We start from the raw sequence: 20,829 nt of genomic DNA on the forward strand, positions 1-20,829 counted from the left end.
CAATCCATGAGCCAATTCCACTGCCCCAGGAAACCACAAGGGTTTGAAAACCTTTTGTTGGGATGAGGAAGGGACAGGGGTTGGATAAGGTGGTTCTGTGTAAAACGTGGATTTTCAACACTGCTATAAATATAGAAACATCACCTGGAGTTATATACAGTAAGACTTTGGGTTCTTGTGGGGTGGGACCAGGCCGATGGGCCCCCTGGCAGGATGGGTTGTGGGAAGCAGGGAGCCAGGGCTGCTGAGGAGAACGAGGGTGGTTGGAGCATCCCTGAGGCAGCAGGCGCCAATGGCTACCTGCTAGGATGTGCCGGCCCCACACGCGGTTCGTTCACTCAGGGCAGCAACCCCAGATAGGGGTAGGAAAGGAAAAGAATGGGACCTGGAAGGAGGAGTAGGGAACTCAGCCTCCTTCAGACCTTGGAGGGCAAGGGATCAGACTGGGAGGGGCCCCCAGGTGGAGGTTCACGCCCTCCCTGATCTCCGTCCTCTTGGGATTCCTAGGAAGAGACTCAACCAGGCAGGTGGGAGACAGCCCCTGGCTGGAGGAAATGCCCTGAAAAGCAATCGGTCCCTGGTAGGCTCTAGGGACATGTGCAGTACAGTGCATGGCAGTTATCAGCTGAGCACAGACCCCCACCCTGCCCTGTGACTTCCAGCCGCCCAGCGCAGTCCCAGCCACACGCTCATATGGAGGCCTGGTGCGGCACAACCTGACCCTTCTCTGCCCCCTGGGCATTTGGTCCCGGTTGGTCCCTATGCCCTCACCCCACTCCTATTAAACCAAAGAAGGAAAAACAAAACCAAAAAAGAAAAAAAAAAAAAAAAAAAACAAAAAAAACCAACCAACCAAACAAAACACCCCCCCCCCCCCCGAACACCTCTAAATATCCATACCCCCTACACGCAATTTTGGGCCAAATGAATAAACAAAAACTGCTGTTCCTCACATTCATGCAAAACGACAGAGGGGGAGAAGATCGAGCATGGGTCTGACACTGTCCCTGGTGGGGGGGCACTCACCAGGAACACAAGGACATGCCCAGATTGTGGCTTGGCTCCTGCAGAACATAATGTGTTCGGCTTGGAGCCCCCATCCCATTTGCTCAAAGACCGTGGCTGGGATACCCTCCAGCCTGGGGTGGGCTGGAATGCTGTGCCTGGGGTGGGGTCCTGGGGAGTCAGACCCACACTGCACAGCAGTGGAGGCAGAGCCGACTAAGTCTGTCTGGAGTCCTGGGCCTTAGGAAATGGTCTCTGGCTCCCATCTGCCCACAGACCTGGCAGTCCCACCTGTGCAGGGAGTACTTCTCTTCAGTACAAGAGACCAGCTGACCCAGGGTGGCTACTCCTTTGCCCATTTTCGGGGGTGGGGATCACACCAGCCACCACATTTGGGGAATGGACTCCTGCCTCCCAGAGCCAGCAGGAAGAAGGACCCAAGGGCAAATTAAGAGGCAGACTGAGTTGGGGACACTCAGGCAGCTCCATGGCGGGCGGGCGGGTGGGCAGGCAGGCAGGCAGGCAGTTTGGGGAAGGAGTCTTTGGAGCTTGGCAAACGCAGGGGCTTATTGCAGGGGCTTCTCCAGGGCTGACCCTGGCACCAGCTCTCAAGTTGCAGGTGGGAATGCTGAGACAGGCCTGACCCCTCCCTTACAGTTCTCCCTGGGCCACTCCCTGCCTCCCCCCACCCATTTCCGGAGCTTTGGGCAGGGTTCTTGTGGGTGGCTGCGAAGCCTCACTCAGCCTCCCTGGGCACCTCGGAGGCATCGGCCCGGCAAATGGGACAGGTCCGGTTGGCCTGGGAGGAACAGTCACACATCAGAGCTTGCTCTCCTGACCTCCCACCCCACCTATTTGACTTGGATAAACTCTACACATCTGACCACCAGGGCTACCTGGGAGCGGGCTCAGGCCGCCTTACCTTCAACCACTTGTCAACACACTTGGCATGGAACTCATGGTTGCAGGGCAGGACTCGGAGCAGCTGCCGCACCTCGAAGTCACTGAAGCAGACCACACACCTGACGAGAAGCACAGTGTCATCCCCCACCGACGGTGCGCGCCCTCCCCGGGTCCTGGCACAACACTCACAGAGTCTGCTCGGACTGACGGCTGTCAGGGTTGAAGCGGTACGACGGCAGCTGCTCGATGTCTGCTTTGGTGAGGCCGCGGGGCTTGGCATCTCCCAGTCGCTCAGCCAGGTTCAGGAGGGCCTAGAGCCAGGCAAGGGAAGTCAGCAGCACCAGAGCTGGAGTGCTCCCAGACTCTACCTCCCAGCTCGGGCACCACAGACCTCATAGTTCTCCATCTCCACGTCGTCCACGTCCAGATCCAGGCTGATGGTGGGGCCCATGGTGGTCGGTGACATTGGCAGCATTGAACTAAGAGGGAGCCCCCAGAGTGCAGGTCAGCAGAGGTAGATGGCACAAAGCACCCCCACCCCCAAATGCAAACAAGGCACAGAGCTCTGCATGGTTCAAATCAGGATGGTGGTGCTTGTTCAAGCACACTGGAAGAAAGGCAGGGTCAACCGCTGTGTGGGTGGGTGACCAGAGCTATGGGGTCCCAGAAAACAAGGCCTAATGGCTCTAGGGAAGTTGCGTTGGTACTTACAGGAAGTAGGGGAGGAAGCTTGGGTAATAAGATGGCGGCGGTGGTGGGGGTGGTGGCGGTGGCGGCAGCGGCTGCTGTAGACGGTATCTCTGTGTGCTCAGTCTCCGTGGCATCATGTGGGAATATGGCTGCAAACAGGAACAGGTCAACTGGAAAGCTGGTCGGCTCGCTGCCCTAGGCCCGGCTAGAGGGACGGGGTGCACTTACCACACCGAAGGACAGCTCCTGGGGCAGTGGCTCATGGGACAGGTAGTGAAGGGGCACTGAGGGCGACAAGGCTGGGCCAGTGGCAGAGGTGGAGTAAGTGAAGCTACCTAAGGGGTGCTGATCCCCTCGAAGGTCCATATCATTATCCAGACGCTGCAGGGACTGAAGAGGAAGGGATGGGTCAGCCAGCTGCTTACAATAAAATCCTTGCCTTTCCCACTCTGCATTCCCCCTCATCTCCCCAAACTCACCAGACGTGGGTGCTGGGTCTGCAGGGACACAAACTGCCCGAGTGGTGCCATGTGGGTAGGTTGAGGTGGTGGGGCCGGTGGCGGCGGGTGAAGAATGTAGTGGTCACTGGAGATGAGGTGGGGGTAGGTATGGTAGGGCAAAGGGAGCTGCTGCATGGTACATGCCTGGATCAGCTGCTGAGAGAGAGCAAAGCTGGGCCGATGCACCAAGAAGGCCAGGGAACAACCCCAGCTAAAGGCTCTTACTGTACACAAACCCAGGAGCAGCAGCGGCTCTGCAGGCCCCATCCCTGCCCTAGGCTGCCAAGGCAGGGTGCCATCCCACAGCCTCTACTGCAGCTGTATACAGCAGGCGCTCTGTTATAGAAAGGTCCCTGACCTCTAAACTGCCACATACCTCTGTGGGAACACAAACACATTACTCTAGGAAGGGCCATGGCTGGAAGGCCAAGCTAATACATTGACAGTCTGCACAGGCATTTAGCTCAGTTCCTAGGGTACCTGTGCTCATACCTGCCGGGATGGACCTTGCGGCATGTACCTGGGGCAGGAGAAGAAAACATTTACTCACTGGAGGTGGGAGGCAGCAGAGGGGGTAGTGCTGCCCACTGAACATCACGGAGCATGCTGGGAGCTGCTGGGCACTGCAGCCAGGGATGTGTTGGCTTGTAGGCAAGGGGAAGCCTTGGGTGGTCACTGTGGTGACTGTGTAGGACAGAGGGACAGGCCCCTGGTGCACCTGTGGAGAGAGCATCAGCACTGTAAGAGGAAGCCTGGTTATAAGGGCAACCTTTGGAGAAAGAGTCCTGGACGAGGCCAGGCAATGCCTATAATGCCAGCACACAGGAGGCCGAAGAGGCGGGCAGGTCTCTGGGACATGAGGTCAGCCTGGTCTACATCCAGAGTCACATAGTGAGACCCTGTCTCAAAATACAAAGAAGTCCTGTTGTGCAGCGCTTGTGTCCTAATGAATCCTTGTAGGCACCCCTGGGAAGACCCTCCCTTCACCCCTGCTGTGGGACTAACATGACAAGTACAGCAAGAGAGAATCTGTTTCTTAAATCAGTTTGATAGAAGCTGGGGGTAGGGGTGGGGCAAATTAAGAGCTGTCCTTCCTACCTGTTCGTGGAGATCAACCATGAACGGGCTCTGCTGGGTGGCCGGGTGCAGCATTCGTGGGCTCCTGCCGGCAGGAGCTGAGGCTCGGTGCTCCTCTACAGAGAGGTGTGAAGGTCGGGGCAGCAGCTGCTGGGAGGGGAAGTGCTCATCCTGGGTAGGTAGGCTGGCCAGGGGCCCCTCGTGGCCAAGGCTGTACCACACAGAGGAGCCCCAACAGGACAAAGGAGCGCCACTCATTTATAATGCAGGGAGGGAAGACAGGCTCATAATCCACACTAGGAAGCCGAGATAGCTCAGGGCCCTAGGGCCCACCCCTCTGTCCATGAACCCAAGCCAAAATGGCTGCCCTTGAATAGAGATGGAGACTTCTTCCTACCTTCCCCAGAGCTGGCCTGGACTGCTGCTAGGTCTTGCAGAGAATCGCCAGTGACCCACAGGGGCAGAGGGTGACCACTTAGTCACTGCCAAAGCCCATGGTCTCATCAGGGGAGCAGGGAGGTGGAGGGGCTGGGCCGGGGCTCACAACCCTAGGAGGCAAGTAGAGAAAAACATAGAGGGATAGGAAAATCCAGCTGCTTGTGCAATTAGGAATGGTGAGGCAGACAAAACCTGGACAGGTACTCCTCTAGAGCCTGGGGTCCAGGCTTGACAGGCTAGACTAGCTTCCTGCTCTGGGAAGTGGGATCAAATCTTAGAACACGGTAAATTCAGAGAGCAGACCAGTATGCTTCAGGACCAGCGGGCTCCAGTAAGGCTCCGGCTGCGGGAAGCTTCCTTTTCCTCAGTCAGGGACTGCATCTCCAGGCAGACGGGGCTTGCGGGAGCGCCAGGTTCCCCTTTCATACGACTGGCTAAAGAGGAACTCCAAGGAGGCCTGGGACTCATTCTCAAGCGCTAGGTAATATGGCCTGACCCATTTCTACCCTGGAAACTTTTGGTCTAAGGTCAGACACCATTTTCTCACCTTAGCCCTTCACCCTGGGGCACACTCAGCTGGGACAGCATCCATTAATTAAGGAAAGTTTCTAGCAGACTCAGCAGAAGAGACTCACTGCCCCAGGTCCCACATACACGTTGGAGCTAGGAAATAGAGCAACTTCAAGCCTGTTTCTCTCTCTCTCCATCTTGCTGCTGATAGTGAAGGCCACCTCAAGGCTTCATTGGGCCCAGGAAAGAAACTTGCCAGGAGCAAGCATGCTGGGCCTGGCAAGCATCAGGTCCTTGCTCTGGGACCCCATGTAGACCCCAATGTGGGAAGCAGAGCCTTTTGAAAAAGGATGAATCTGAGAGGAAGATGAGCAGGAATGGGTCAGGGCAGGGCCTCCTCTTTAGGGTCACAGGTGGGAAAGCAGGCTTCCATCCACTAACTCAGTCAGAATGAAGACTTGGCAAGAACACTCTTAAAATCCACCGGGAGGCTGGAGAGATGGCTCAGAGGTTAAGAGCATTGCCTGCTCTACCAAAGGTCCTGAGTTCAATTCCCAGCAACCACATGGTGGCTCACAGCCATCTGTAATGGGGTCTGGTGCCCTCTCTGGCCTGCAGGCATACACACAGACAGAGTATGGTATACACGAAAAAGAAAATAAAATCCACTTGGCCCTGAGACAGTTTCTCGCACTGGGCTGGCTCTTTGCCATCACTGCACAGGGAGGCCTTTCTACTCTTTCTCACCCAACAAACCTATGCATGTCTCATGTCCAGTTGCAAATGTTGCCACCTGCTGACGCAGCAAGGCAGTAAAGCCAGTTAAGCACCTCAGTCATTCCAGCTAACATGCAAAGAACCATTCCCTTTACCCAGGACTCTCCAAGTCTGCACAGGAGAGCACCTTCTCCACATTACCCAGTCTGTGTAAAAGCACAGTCTGGCAGTGACGAAGACTGGGAGATTATAAATTATTCCCTACAAATCCTTGTCTCTAAGTAAGACTTAAAGGGGGATAGAGCACCTCTCCTCCTCAGTCAGAAAATGGGTCTTCTCTCTGAATCCTGTCCACTCTGCACCTGGTTATCTTTGGTGACTGGCTTTGTGACCCCTGGCTGGGGCTAACTATATACACCCTAACACATAGGTTCTCACTTCCTAATTCCAGGCCAGCCACCAACAAGGGCCAGGAGTAACCCACCCCCAATACTGAAACAAGATGCCTGGCCCACCCTAAGCCAGCGGACAGAAGGGCATTTAGTGGATGATGGTGCCAAAGGTAACAGCATCACCCCAAACAAACAACACCCCCAACTTCTTGCCAGGATCTTAGGCCCATGGCTTCTAGTACCTGAACCCCAGACTCCTCTTCTCCTCTGTGAAAAATGGGAACAACTTGAGAATCATCTCCCCAGGGAACCATCAAGGGCCATGCTGAAGGCAACGGAAGAATCAGTCCTTAAAGTGAATGCCAGCTATAGGGTAAACAATCATTTCTAGAAAGTAAGACACACTGCCCTGTACTCCCACCCTACGCAAACACGAGGTACCGGAAGTGCTGCAAGACGCAGAAGCATGCTGCTCCAGCTGTGTACCCCAGGAGGGAAGGAGATTCTGTAATTCCCATCAGGAACAAAAGTGGTAACGAGGGGACACACCCATTTCGGTTAGAGCTGCTCTGGACCACGGAAACAGAACTGGTCCTGGCTGGCTCCCTAGACCAGACCTAGTCCTCTATGAGTGGCCAGAGGAAAAACCAGACTCCTTCTAGAGGCACACAGGACAGTCTCTTTCAGTACCTGTGAGTAGCTGTTCTGGAGCCAAGCGAGAGACAGAGCTGAGCTAGTGACACAGTCAAGGTCAGCCAGCAACACTACTTTTCCACACCTCTTTCACTGTGCTCTTTAAGAAGTTGTGTAAACTCCCCTAAGTCTGATCCTGCCCCCATGAGTCCACAACCCTGTCAGCCGAATACAATGTCCCAAGCACGTATTTGACCCTGGCGTGGAATCTGTTTGCAAAAAAAAAGACGCTCTTTTCTAGCAGACCAGCAAAGCTAGACACCAAGACCAGGCTTGGGCGGGAAGACAACCTCCCCTTCCCTGACCCGCTGGCCGGCCCAACTCTAAAGCAGGAGCTTCCCAACTCTCAGGAAAACCGCGGAGGCATTGGAGAGTGGGACCACCACACCTTGGCCAGTTTAGACTCCCTGGGTGACCTTGGTGAAAGAACTCCTTAGTTTTCGCTAAGTCTCAGTAGCAGCAAATTAAAACCGGGATCGAAATCTCCCAGGACGTCCCTAAAATGTCAGCGACAAGAAACCAGGTGTTCGCATTAGTGGGGGAGGAAAACAAAGTCCCCGAGGTTCAAGCTCCTCCCTAAAACAGGCCAGACGCAGGCAGTGGGGTTCCAACAATCTTCCAAAGCCACCCCTCCCTGGGGACGGGGGGTCAAGGCATGCACACCTGTCCCAGGAAAGACTCCGCTGACCCCCTCTTACTCCTTAGTGCCTCACTCGGAGGAACACTGAGGGACGAAGCCAGGCAACAGCGCAAGGACTAGAGCGCTGTGACTTTAAGAACCGAGGATTCAGGACCATGTGCTCGGCGTGAGACAAAAGCAACAACAAAGGAAGTGGCGGCTGCAGGGGGAGGGGGTGGCTCCTTCCCCTCCACCGCAGCGCTCCGCAGAGGGGTGGCCAGGCCGAGTCTAGGTAGCCCCAGGCAGCACCTGGCCCGGGGGCCTCACCGCCGTAGTGCCGACCCCGACAGCCCAGGATCGACGCCCACGAAGCCGGCAAACCACAGCGAGCCCCCGAGGGAGCCAGAGTTCCGGGGTGCGGGTCCGAAGTTAGGGGCCTGGCCCGACTCACCGGCAGCCGTCCCACAACTCGAGGGCTCCTTTGTTCGCGATGCGGGGTGCGGATGGTGGAGCGCCGGCTCCTTCCCGAGCCTGCTCTGTCTTCCGCTTCCCCGGCCCGGACTCGAGAGGAGGGCGGCGCAGGACGCAGCTGTGCGATCCGGCGGGCTGGCCCTTTAAGAACTGTCCGCGGCGGCCGGATGGAACCAGCCCCACGTTTGATTCACAACATTCGGAGCGGCGGGGACGCGCAGCGCAGGGGCGCGCCAGGACGCTCAAGCAAACAGCAGCGGCAGGAGCCGGTGCCCGCCCCGCCCCTCAGGCCCCGCCCCTCAACGCCGCGCTGGCCAATCGCGTTCTGCGAGCGGCACGTGACCAGCGGGTCGCCATCTTGAAAACCGGGTTAAAAAAGCCTCCTAGCCCCCACCTCATAGTTGAAAGCCCCCACCGCCAGGTCGCAGGTGAAGGACGGGGCACCCCCGAGTTCGGGGTCACGGCGCGCACTAAGCTGTCATGGTTACCTTCTTAGGGCCGCGGCCTCTGAGGGGCCCGCAGCCTCTCACGCAGCCGAGGTTAGAGGACCGCCCTCAGCCCCGGCCGGCACGCTTCCCGGAGGTGACGTCACTCCCGAGCCCCGCAGGCCGGCGATGACCTCATAGCCCACCGCGCCTCTGCCTCACCCGCTTTCTGTTCCGTTATGCAGCGCCTTTAAAAAGCTGCGACAGCCCAGAAGGCCCAAGAGACCAATGACTGACGCCCCATGCAAACGACTTAACGTTTCCTGGGCGGGCGGGGGGGGGTTGGCCCTGCGCATGTTGACGTCACAGAAACACTTTGCTACCCCCGCCCCCAGCGCAGCCGGGGGTCGGGTGAGGGTGGGGGTGAGGGGAGTGCGGTGGGAAGGGGTGGGGAGGCTCTAGTTGCGCTGAAGTCGGAAGAGCTGGCTGTACCAAGCCAGGGAAGTTACTTTAGTTTTCCAGGCCTCCCAACAGTTTGACAAGCAGTACCAGAGAGGAGAGTTCGAGGCCAGCCTGGTCTACAAAGCGAGTTCCAGGCCAGCCAAGGGTACTAAGACCTTGTCTTCAAAAGCCCAACAACAAACGTGTCACACACCCAGTTAACAGCTGAAGCGCGAGAGAACAGAGACATGGACCCAAGCTGAAGCAGAGGCTCAGTCTCCTTGGGATGTTTCCCAAGGCCGACGAAGTGGGGTATGGTGTTTGCAGAACACCAGAATTGCCTAATGCACGTGTCTACGAGGATGGTCTGTAGGAACTGGACTCCTCCAATGCCCACCAACCCAGAACAAGATGTCGGGACAAAATGGCAACATTTGTTAAACCTATGCAGCAGGCTCTAGGATCGGGTATACTCTATACTTAGTGGATACATCCCATAATCTCTAGTATTTAAAAAATGAAACCAATTTGCTGAACAAGATGTAACAGTATTAGTTTCATTGGCCACTGTATCTACATATAGTATTTGTGAAAGCATACAGGAATTAACAAGGTGCAGGAGGGCAGATTTTTATTTTGTTATTAGTTTTTAGACAATCTTATGTCTCAGCCTACCCTCAAACTCCTGATCCTCTTGTCTCTACCTCCCAAGTACTGGAATTATAGGCATTCATTACTTCTCCTTGTTCAGATTTTTAATTTTTTAAAAAGATTGATTTGTTAGTATGTATACAGTGTTACAGTGTTCCGTCTGCATGTATGCCTGCAGGCCAGAAGAGGGCACCAGATCCCCTTACAGACGGTTGTGAGCCAGCATGTGGTTGCTGGGAATTAAATTCAGGACCTCTGGGAGAGCAGCCAGTGCTTTTAACCTCTGAGCTGCCAGTGCTTTTTAACCCCAGATTTTTAAATCTTGATAACTATATAATTGCTTTAAAAGATTCTAGTCAGAGACCGGGCAGTGGTGGTGCACTCTTTTAACCCCAACACTGGGAGCCAGAGGCAGGTGGAGCTCTGAGCCTGGTCTAGGGCTTGAGTTCCAGGACAGCCAGGGCTACACAGAAATCCTGTCTCAAAATACAAATTCTAGACAGTACAACCTATTGAAAAATTTGCTGAAAATCATAAAATATATCTTAGGTCTACTTTTTTAAAAGATTTTATTATTTTATGTGTATGTATGAGTGTATACCTGAGTGTATGTTTGTGCACCCTGTTCAGGCATTGTCTGTAGAGTGCAGAGGAGGTCTCTGGACCCCTTGTAACTGGAGTTACAGGTAGTTGTGAGTCAACTGCTGTGGGTGCTGGGAACTGAACCCTGGTCTTCTGTAAGAGCAGAGAGTGCTCTTAACTGCTGAGCTACCTCTCCAGTACTTTATGAGACGATTTTAAGGCACTAAAATTTTCATTCCCTTAGAATGAAAATCTCTCCTCAGAAAAAGCAGCCAATGGAAAGACTCCAGAAGGAAACTGGGGAACAATCTTTGGCTTAGAAAGTCCTTCAGACCAACTGATCATACTGTGGATGTGCAGCCAGCAGCATGATGACAAGATGGCACCTGAGGGCAATTTGCACATCTCTAAGCAACAGGAGAGCACGTTAATGGCACAGTGGCATAGATGGAACTTGGAATTCCACTGTCTACAAATGCGTGTGAACTTAGGTGTGGATGTGCACAGTGATATTCTCTGTTTGCTCCTATCAATTCTTGTCTCCATCAACACAATCAGCTAGAAATCCTGCCCGTGCTCAAAGATACATCTGTACCCTGACTGGTGCTTCTACAGGAGGAGCCTGCAGTGGCCTTGGAGGCACCCTCAGTAAGCTCCCCCATCATTCTCTTGGGCTTTTTACCCCCTTCTAATCCATTCCTGTACCACAAAGTTCTTCCTTCTGGCTAGCTGTGCCTGGCTCCCTTCTGTTGGAGGTGCCTTTCCTTTTCTAGAAATCAATTCCTCCTTCCTGCTTTTCAGGGTTCCACTCCCGCCTCTTCTGTTACAGGAGCTGAACTGACCCTGACCTTTACTCTGCATCACTGAATCAGACAAAACCCTGTCACAGTCACTGTCTCATTCAACAATCCCCTCCTGGCTGAAGGGGGCATTGTTTTCAGTGTACTGAAATCCAGCCTTTATTAGAAATGTGGCACCACAGGAATGCCTTTGCCTCAGTATGGGTGAGGAGCTGAGGGCCCTAGAAGAGAACTGACTTGCCTGAGCAGAGATTACTATTTTCTTCCCTCAGAGACTTAGAGATAGTTGTCACTAAAGTGCTTGCCAGGCAAGTTTGAGAACCTGAGTTCCATCCACACAATACACATAAAGAAACACGGAGACAGGTGGATCCCCAGGGCTTGCTGGACAGCAGCCAGCCAGCCAGCCAGCCAAGACCAGGTGGTTAGCTCCAAAGGACAGACAGTGCCAGAGGAGTGCCATCCAGGAGTGAACTCACACCCTCACACATCAGCACACATATGCACTCACCAAGCACAGCGAGCGTGCGTGCCCCCACACACAAACAAACAAAAATCTACCTTCCATTCACAATCCAGTTATGGGCTTTTAAACCCAAGTCTGGCCCATGTATCATTTTCTTTTCCTAGTATGTCTTCAACATCACCTACCCACATCTGGCAGATTCTTTAAAGCTCTAGACACAGCCAGACAGCTCCCTTGTGCCTTTCCTAGCCTGGTAGGTCTGTTCTGGCTTCCCAGACCCAACAGAACCATGATCATGCTGTGGATAGGGCTATCTCCATGAGACCATTCTGCAGTTCCTGCAGGGTCCAGATTCATCTGTGACCTGGCTCCCAGTGAGCCACAAGTGGCCAAAGATACTCTGGGTTGTCCCTACTTGGCCAGGCAATCACTTTTCCAATACAGGACCCTCTTGTTGATTTACTCAGTCTGGGCCTGGCCCTAGAAGCCCATAGTCAATCTCTCCCCAGGAACAGATGCCCCAAACACCTCCAAACCTGAAGATTCTTTCTTGGCCATACGCAAAATTGTATCAGCAGAAGGGAGAAGAATTTTACCAAGTTTCCTAAATTTTCAATAGAAGACAGCAATCTGGACTAGTCTTCAAAATCCTATGCCTTGGGGTCCCAGTGCGGCTCTCTGTGTGCCTCTTCCTCATCAGAGCTCATCCCCTGTGGGGTGTGGCCCTCATACCTATTGTGTGCCTCTTATGACAGCCTATCCCCCAGTAGTTAGGTATTGCTTACTCTCAGAGAGAGGAAGTAACTGCCCTCACCACAGAACCAAGAAAGGTGGCCCAGTGGGTTGCAGAAAGCTGCCTCAGTTCCAGCAAGCACTAGGGGGCTCAGTACACAGTCCTCAGGCGGCTCACCCTGGTCATCTCAGTGAGCTAAGAGCTAGATGCCAGTGTTTGCCCCACTTCACAGAAGAGGTAACTGAGGTGAAAGATGACCCTTACACATCCCCGAGACTTCGCAATGATCAAAAGTACAGATGTTCCTGGGGCCAAAGAAGAGCACAGCTCAGGACCTAGCAAGTGGCCTGAGGTGGCAGACGCGGGAGAGCGGGAGAGCGGGAGAGGGCAGCAGGATCCAAGTGCCAAGCACTTGCTGTTGCATTCCAGCTTCCTCCTCAGGCCTCTTCTGCATGTGAGCTGGACCCTGGCAAGCTGAAACAGGAAGAAGGTGCTAGTACTCTTTCCTAAGGGGGCTTGCCCAGCCAGGGTTCCCACCTCCTATCAGAGCCAGAAGACTGGCTGCCTCCCTTCTGAGTGAGGAAGTATTCCATTGCTTTCTTCCTTGGCCCCTAGAATCTTCATTCATAGAGGCAGGACACAACAACCTTCCCCAAACTAAGGGAACATGCAATTGGGACCTTGGGACACATAGCACACCATGGCCAGCTTGGGACTCAGACTTCTCAAAATACCACCAAGCATCAGACTAGAGCTCAGAGCCTAGTACACCAGGGAGAGTTTTGAGAGGCCTGTTTTACATCCTCTCTGCTTTGGGCAAGGATGAACCCCAAGCTTTGCCTCTCCAAATAAGCGATTATTTGTGCAGATGGGCAAGGAGCAGAGTGTGTGGGTCCCTGCAGATGTGTTCTGGGTCTTGTGCTCATGAGAGCACTAGTCAGGGTGAGTTGTCTTCTCTGCATCTTAGGCTCTCATCTGTAAAACGGGGTCAATGTCAATGCCAATAACTGTGGCACTGTTCACCTGCTGAATGTAATTAAGACAGGACTATACTAATGGTTGGTTGCAGGCTCCTCTGGCTCTCAGGGGCTCTGTGACCTTGAGGGCTTCCCTAACCTCCCTGAGAGGCTGTTTGTCCAGAGGTTAACACAGGACGAGAGTACCTGTACCTACCTCCCTTGGTGGCTCGCGGTGGATATGCAACTGACGGTGTGATTCCCTGGTTGTGTCTGCAGTGGGATGTGTGAACTTTGGGTGTATGCTGGGTTTTTTTCCCTCATTCACCCCTCCCTACACTGCGTACATCTCACCACTGGAATCGCTCAGTCTGCAGTCGGATAGGAAAGCATTACACCACTGAGAAGAAAACTTGGGGCTACAGAAGTGCAGTGCCTATAAGGACGAATACCCCATTTCCTTACGTTTCGTACCCTCACCCCCAATTCCTTTCCTCCCTGGCCCCCAGCACCAGCTCTACTCAAGCCTAGTGGGGCTCGGACAGGAAACTCTTCGACTGGGCAAGATGCAAACCGACTCTCGACCCCTCGGGGTTCGGACATCACTAATAAAGCGATGGGCCCGGGTTAGTGCTGTTTCTTGCACCTCCGGCCACACTGGCTGCCAAAGGGGGAAATGTTAGGGACCCACACGGGGCCACAGGACACAGGATCCGCTCTGGAGCCCCACCAGGCGAGCGCAGAGCTCGGAGAAACTCGTCCAGCCGGGCGCCCTAGCACTTGGACCGAGCGGACCGGCCGCAGCGGCGACTTGGGCCGGCGAGGCCTCACCGAAGCGCCCGCACCTCCCGCCGCGTCCACAGCGGCCCGCGCCCGGGCGTTACCTGGGGCCACGGCTGGGCTCCACCCCCACTAGGCGGCGGCGCGTCGCTCCCGGAGAAGCCCGGTCCCGCTCCGGCTGCGGCTCGCAAGCCGCCGGCCGCGGCCCTCCCCCTGCTCCCGCAGTGGACCCTGCTCGCCGTCTCCCCCTCCCTAGAGCTCGCGATGGGCTTGCCGGGTCGCACCATCGCGAACAGGGGGGACGAGGGCGGAGCGTCTGGGTACGCGTGTTCCCGAGATCGCAGGTGCAAAGCGCCCGAGTAGACTGTCGCGCCCCGCCTCACTCGCATGCGATGGGCCCGTCGGGCCGTACCATCGCGGTGAGGGGGAGGACCTGGGCGGGGCGTCCAGACACGCCCCCTCGGTGAACTCCCTGCTTGGTGGCGCAATGGGCTGGTCGGGCCTCACCAATACGGAGCGGGGGAGGACCGACCCGGGAATCTGGACACGCCCCCTCAGCGCGGGCGAACTGCTCAAACTGATCGTCGGTTCCCCCTGCGGCGAACAATGGGCCTACCGGGCGGCACCGTCTCGGACGAAGGGGGGGAGGCGGGGCGTGCGGCCCGGGCGAAGCATTGGGAAGGTTCGCGCTCTTGGTGCCTTTGTGATCCGGCATGAGAGCGGTCTCTATTTCCTCTCCTGTAAAATAAGTTAAATACGACTCTATGGTCAAGGGCACTTCAGAGGACAAAGACGCCAGATACGGCAGTAGATCCTGCCCGAGCAGTTCCTTAGCCGCACGGGAAGAGGGTCGTAAGGACTACAACTCCTAGCGGGCCGTACGGCCGAGCATGTCGGAAGTTGTAGTTCCTGCAGACTGTGCTCTGGGGGTTGCCAGGACAGGTTCTAGGCTCTCAGCCCAAGACTTGGTTGACTCCTCTGTGCAGTTCGTTTTCCTCGGGGTTAACTGGGCCTTTAAAGCCTTGTTTGTTGGCCTCCTCCTGACGAGAGAGCTTTAAAAGGAATGTATTCCTTGGAAGGGGCTCAGGGTCTGAGGCCAGGAGTGGTTTGGAAAGCTGATTCTGGGGGTGACCTGAGCTGGTACCCTCATTAGACAGGCACCGAAGGAACTTTGTACCTGCAAAGTACAACGATCTAGGAGGATGGGGCATGGAAGCGTGAACACATTCCACCAAGGAGCCTCTTGTCAGCTGTGGCTCTTTGGGTCACCCCTGAGGCAGTACTGAGAGGAAAAATGACGGTAGCCAGTGTCATACAGCTGATCAGGGACAAGCTGCCACTAGATTTCACCTTGACCAGTTTCTGCGCACAGAGGGTGGGTGCAACGGAAGAGAGACCACAGGAAGCTTTTCTAATTTTGTTTTGTGTTTTGAGACAGGGTCTCTATATAGCTTTGCCTGTTTAGAACTCGCAGTGTAGACCAGGTTGGCCTCAAACTCACAGATATCCATCTGCCTCTGCCTCCCTAGTGCTGGGATTAAAGCCGTGCTCCACAATGCCCAATTATTTATTTTTTTTCAAAGCTAACCCTAATGCAGTGGCTACGAAGGACCTTCGTGTATACTCGTTACCCGTGTGAACATTGCTCTGTGACTTGCTGTGTGTGGCGCTCTCAAACATTACACAATTAGTCCCTACAACGTTTCTGTGTATTGGAGCCAGCCTTTATTTGCAGTTTACAGATGAGGGCTTGAGGGAGGACCCTAGAACTTAAGATGGTAAGTTTCCAGAAGGCTTTAGGACCTGGTCATCATTGACTCTTAGCCCCACTTAATACTTCCCATTCCCTGAAACTGACATTGGACATGACTCTGTTATTCAAACCTGGATCATCACAGCCCAGAACCCAGTGGAATTCTCAGGCTGCCTTTGTGACAGATAGGAAGGGTACCATTGACCTATCAGGTTTATGCAGATGCTATGCAAAGATATAGCCTTTGTCCACTTTCTGGCAGCCAGAGTAATGACTCAGAGCTGCTGTCCCCGCGGTAGGGCAAGGAAGGAGTCCTGGGTCCACCCTGTTGGGTTGGGCACAGAGACCAGACTGGTGTACTTGGACCCAAGGTCTAAGGCACAGCTGGAGCCTCTGGTGATATCACCTGCCTTTCCTCCCACCACCCAGGCCACTAGCCCACGATTGGTCTCTTTCATTCCCAGTGCAGAATCCACCAGCTGTGGTCAGAGAATCAGGCAATAGTTGACCTGATAGTGTTAGCATGCCTGCATGACCCTCGGCTGATAGTCTGGCGTTGGGTCTCTGTCTTTCCACCTGGAATAAAAGAAAGGGCTATCCTAGAGCTGTGGAGAAGAGATTTCACTTGTAACAATAACAAAACCACCAGCCTCATACCACAACAAAAGCCAGTGTTCACTGAGTCCTAGACACTGCTGCACTCTGTGACTTCCCTGTCGTTCTTGGTGCCTGCCTAGGCAGGAGTCATACATACATCAACACAGTTCAGACCAGGTGATTTAGCTTCCTCACCCTAATGGACTCTATTGCCTCGTGCCCGATGTCTAGATGTGTCACATGGAGCGAGCCTATCAGGGGTGTGCAGCCCTGCCCAGCGTCCTCAGGAGCACTTTAGAGAGAAAACTCTTGGGTACTGAATCTTGTAGTCACAGCGTAGCTCCAGAGACAGTCTGTAGATTCTCTCTGTGTAGACCAGACTGTAGTCAGGGATAACCTTGAACTCCAGATCCTCCTGTCCCTGTCTCCTGAATTCTAGGATTGCAGCACTATTGGTTTAGAAATGTTTTCGTTTGGTTGTTTGAGATGGTCTCACTATGGAGCCTTGGCTGGCTTGGAACTCCGTATCTAGACCAGGCTAACCCAGGACTCATAGAGCTCTACCTGCCTCTGTTCCCTTTCTCTAATGCCTGGATTAAAAGTTTGTGTCATCACGCCTGGCCTTAGAAATGTTTTTAAATAGATAGATCCTGTTTTTATTTTTGTCTTGTCTACCAAGACTCTCAGAAGCCTCTTTCAATGACTTCTCCTCCTCCTCCTCTTCTCCTTCTCCTTCTTCTTCTTCTTTTCTTCTTCTCGGGGGCGTTTTGAGACAGTGTTTCTCTGTGTAGCTTTGGAGCCTATCCTGGAACTCACTCTATAGACCAGGCTGGTCTTGAACTCACAGGGATCCACCTACCTCTGCCTCCCAAGTGCTGGAATTAAAGATGTATGCCACCACTGCCAGGCTATGGACTACTTTTACCCAGAACCTCAAGACATATTTTGTGGACAAGATTCAATTATAAATTCCCCTTCCCTCATCCAACTATATAACATACACATTTTTTTTGTTTGTTTTTAGAGATAAGGTTTCTCTGTGTCAACCTGGCTCTCCTGGAACTCACTATGTAGACCAGGCTAGCCTTGAACGAAGAGCTGTTTCTGCCTGTTTCATCCTCCCAAGTTCTGAGATTAAAGGTTGCGTGCCAGCACAACCAGTTACATATATCTTAATTTGTTTTACATTTGGGGAAGAGGGTTGGGGAATCAAATTTCCCTGTCAAAATGTCCACCTACACTGAGCACATGACACATACCCATTGAATGTGAAGCAGACATGGTTCTGCCTACAGCAACAGGCTACTAACCGGTAGTAAGAAGACAGAGGAAACTCTGGCTCAGGCTGGGGAGCCCCAGTGAGTGGAGATAGTGGGAGTCTGTAAAGTCCCCAGGCCCCACTCCAGCAGTACTGTCTTAGCTCTTTGGTCTTTTGAACATTTTTTTTTAATATCTGAGGGGCGCACGTATGCACCACAGTTTATATGTGGAGGTCAGAAGATAACCAACAGGAGTGTGGTCTCTTCCTTTTTTATTTTATTTTATTGATATTTATTGAGCTCTACATTTTTCTCTGCTCTCCTCCCTGCCTCTCCCCTCCCCTCTTCAATCCTCCCCCAAGGTCCCCATGCTCCCAATTTACTCAGGAGATCTTGTCTTTTTCTACTTTCTACTTCCCATGTAGATTGTATCTATGTAAGTCTCTCTTAGTGTTGTCTCTTCTTACATGTGCCTCTAGGGATCAGATTCAGGTTGTCAGGCTTGGTGGCAGGCTCCTTTATCTGCTGAGCAACCTCCCTGGCTATGGGAGATACCACCGAAGAATCTTAGTGCCAGTTGGTGGTGGCTCACACCTTTAATCCCAGCACTTGGGAGGCAGAGACAGGCAGATCTCTGTGAGTTCAAGGCTAGCCTGGTCTACAGAGCGAGTTCTAGGACATCCAGAACTGCACAGAGAAACCCTGCCTCAAAAAAACCAAAACAAACAACAACAGCAACAACAAAAGCATCCTATAAAGCAGGCTGGGTAATTTTTCTCCCAGTTTCATGTAGGCTGGGCTAAGGTCCCCAGGAGGAGGAGTTCTCCCAGAGGATTAGCAGTTGGGACATGGTGAAGCTGCAGTCAAGTTCTGGCCTCTTAACCCTTCCCTTGCATCTGGTGGAGTGTTGGAAGGACAGGGGATGTCTAACATCTAAGGGGAATATAATCAGAGCAGGAATGAAATCAACAAAAGCAAAGAAAAAAGTCAATGTGGTGGTTTAGGTGAAGAACCCTATAGTGGATGACTTGGGGCATGGCTGCCTCCAGGGCTAACACAAAGTCACAAAGAATATATTGATTCTATTTCCTTTCTGTTTGTTTGTTCTCTGTCTCCAGAGCAATGGGATTAAAGGCTTTTGCCACCATGCCTGTGTTTTTGTTTCTTAGCTCTGCTTATCTTAGTCTTGGGTTATCTCTGTTACTTGCTCTGGTGACATTAAAACACTTTCTTACAGTCCAGACTCCAAACATGGGGAGGGGGGGCGGGAACCTATCCTTTCCACCATGCCAAACAAACCCTTTTGTTTGAGATCAATCATTAGGGTTTTTTGGGTTTTGTTTGTTTGTTTGTTTGTTTGTTTTGAGACAGGGTTTCTCTGTAGCTTTGGGGCCTGTCCTGGAACTAGCTCTTGTAGACCAGACTGGCCTCGAACTCACATAGATCCATCTGCCTCTGTGTCCTGAGTGCTGGGATTAAAGGTGTGTGCCACCACCACCCGACTTGTTTGTCTCCTTTCCTTTCCTTTCCTTTCCTTTCCTTTCCTTTCCTTTCCTTTCCTTTCCTTTTCTTTTCTTTCTCTCTCTTTCTCTTTTACCTTTCTCCCTCCTTTCCTCTTCCTTCTTTCTTTCTTTCTTTCTTTCTTTCTTTCTTTCTTTCTTTCTTTTCTTCCTTTCTTCCTTTCTTTCAAGACACTATGTAGCCCAGACTGGCCTTGAACTTGTCATCCTCTGGCCTGCCCCTCCTCTGCGCCTGGGATTATAAGCACAGGGCACCATGCCAGGCTTCTCATTGATTCTTATAAGCAAACTTGTCCATTTGCTGTGGTTCTAAGTCTGATTGCCTAGACCTCAGTCACATGCTCAGCATGGAATGGAGGAGCCATGTGTGTTTCCTAAAGGAAACTAGAGGACCATACCTGGGCAAGGGCTCTTGGGCTCTTTGGACATTGGTAGCTGTGACTGGGAGATGAGGATGCTTCATGGGCAGGGAGAAGCATAGAGGAGAATGCCCAAAGGGAGTAATGAGGAGGGACAGGGCAGCACTTTCTGTCCTGTGACTCAGGGGGCTCCCCTCAGCCACTAGCAGTAAGGGAAGCAGGTATGGCTTCAGGCTCCCTCTGGGGATGGACACCACAAACATGGTCCTTAACTCTTTTTTTTGTTAGTTTTTTGTTTTGGTTTGGTTTTGGTTGTTTTTTTTTCAAGGCAGGGTTTCTCCGTGTAGAAGCTCCGTAGAAGCTCTGGATTTCCTGGAGCTCACTTAGTAGACCAGGCTGGCCACAAACTCACTGAGATTCTCCTGCCTCTGCCTCCCAACTGCTGGGATTAAAGGCACACACCACCATGCCCCGCCATGGTCCTTAATTCATGTGACATCCAGCATCTATGAGACACAATGTAAAGCACACAGTAGGTGCTCAATAAATGCAGATTCTAGCTCCTCTCCAGAGACATGAGGACAGCCTTCACCAGGACTTTGAAGAACCATGAGCCTTTGGTGGATCTGGTGCTCTCTGAAGCGTGGCACTCACAGACCGGACTCTCCAAGTGGACACAGCAGGATCCAGAGGGAACAGAGCTTCCCCAGGTCACTCAGCTAGGAGGAGGTACGCAGGCTGGGGATCTGGGGTGCAGGCCTCTTTCTGCTGTGCAGTAGGATGAAATGAACTTGGGGGACCTGTTCCCCTATCAGAGGCCACCGTTGTGAGTGGGTGGAGCCCCTGGTACTGTCCTTCAGTTTTCTTTGTTTTTGTTTCTTTGAGATGGTATCTTACTATACTTGGTCTGGAACTTGTTATATAGACTAGCCTGGCCTGGAACTCAGAGGGATCTGCCTGCCTCTGTGTTCTAAGTGCTGGGATTAAGAGCATAAACCACTACACCCGGTGTTGGCCCTGCCCTATGAGGGCCTTCTTCGCGGGGTCAGATATCAGTCTGGGAGGGCCTTGTTCAAGCCGCAAGGTGCCCCCTTCATGCCAGCCTCAGGGGTTGGCCTGGAGACTCAGTGCTTGATAGTTGAATCATTACAAGTTCCCTCACCTCCCCCCACCCCCGCCACCATCTCCCCACCTACCTTCTCCACAGGTTCCCGCCACTGAAGAGCAGCCAGGAGAGGAAAGGAGGTCCTGGTGGCCCTTTGGCCATCTCCATCCCCATCTCCAGCTTGCAGCAGGACCCTGGACTGGGCACCTGTCTGTCTCCTTCTCCAGCAGTTGGTCTGCCTGTCCCTCCAGTCCTGCAGCCCTGGGGCCTTGCCTGCTCCAGCTGTAGCCAGTGCCTTCTGAGGAGGTGTGGTCTCTGCATGGTTAATGATTGCTCAGAGGAGGTGGAGATGGTGCCAAAGTCTGCATCTGTGTGGCTGCTGGCTTC

At 53.2% G+C, this 20,829-nt stretch overlaps 1 protein-coding gene across 7 annotated transcripts; it reads right to left on the minus strand.

Moving 5' to 3' along the window:
• Positions 1 to 840: 840 nt before the first annotated feature.
• On the minus strand, positions 841 to 14,097 carry Rnf44 (ring finger protein 44). Of its 7 annotated transcripts, none has more exons than XM_038333891.1 (11): positions 13,954 to 14,097; positions 4,573 to 4,723; positions 4,197 to 4,386; positions 3,649 to 3,816; positions 3,078 to 3,254; positions 2,827 to 2,988; positions 2,620 to 2,747; positions 2,300 to 2,387; positions 2,098 to 2,219; positions 1,928 to 2,027; positions 841 to 1,804 (listed from the first exon to the last, which is right to left on the minus strand). In XM_038333891.1, the coding sequence occupies exons 2-11, from the start codon at positions 4,677 to 4,679 to the stop codon at positions 1,742 to 1,744; spliced, it is 1,305 nt and encodes a 434-aa protein (XP_038189819.1). In that variant the 5' UTR covers positions 4,680 to 4,723; positions 13,954 to 14,097; the 3' UTR covers positions 841 to 1,741. The 7 variants fall into 7 exon arrangements, with proteins under 7 accessions (XP_038189819.1, XP_038189820.1, XP_038189818.1 ...); XM_038333892.1 differs by lacking the exon at positions 13,954 to 14,097 and adding an exon at positions 8,504 to 8,714; XM_038333890.1 differs by lacking the exon at positions 13,954 to 14,097 and adding an exon at positions 7,996 to 8,484.
• Positions 14,098 to 20,829: the final 6,732 nt, after the last annotated feature.

Source organism: Arvicola amphibius, chromosome 6 (assembly GCF_903992535.2).
Source record: "Arvicola amphibius chromosome 6, mArvAmp1.2, whole genome shotgun sequence".
Taxonomy (NCBI): domain Eukaryota; kingdom Metazoa; phylum Chordata; class Mammalia; order Rodentia; family Cricetidae; genus Arvicola; species Arvicola amphibius.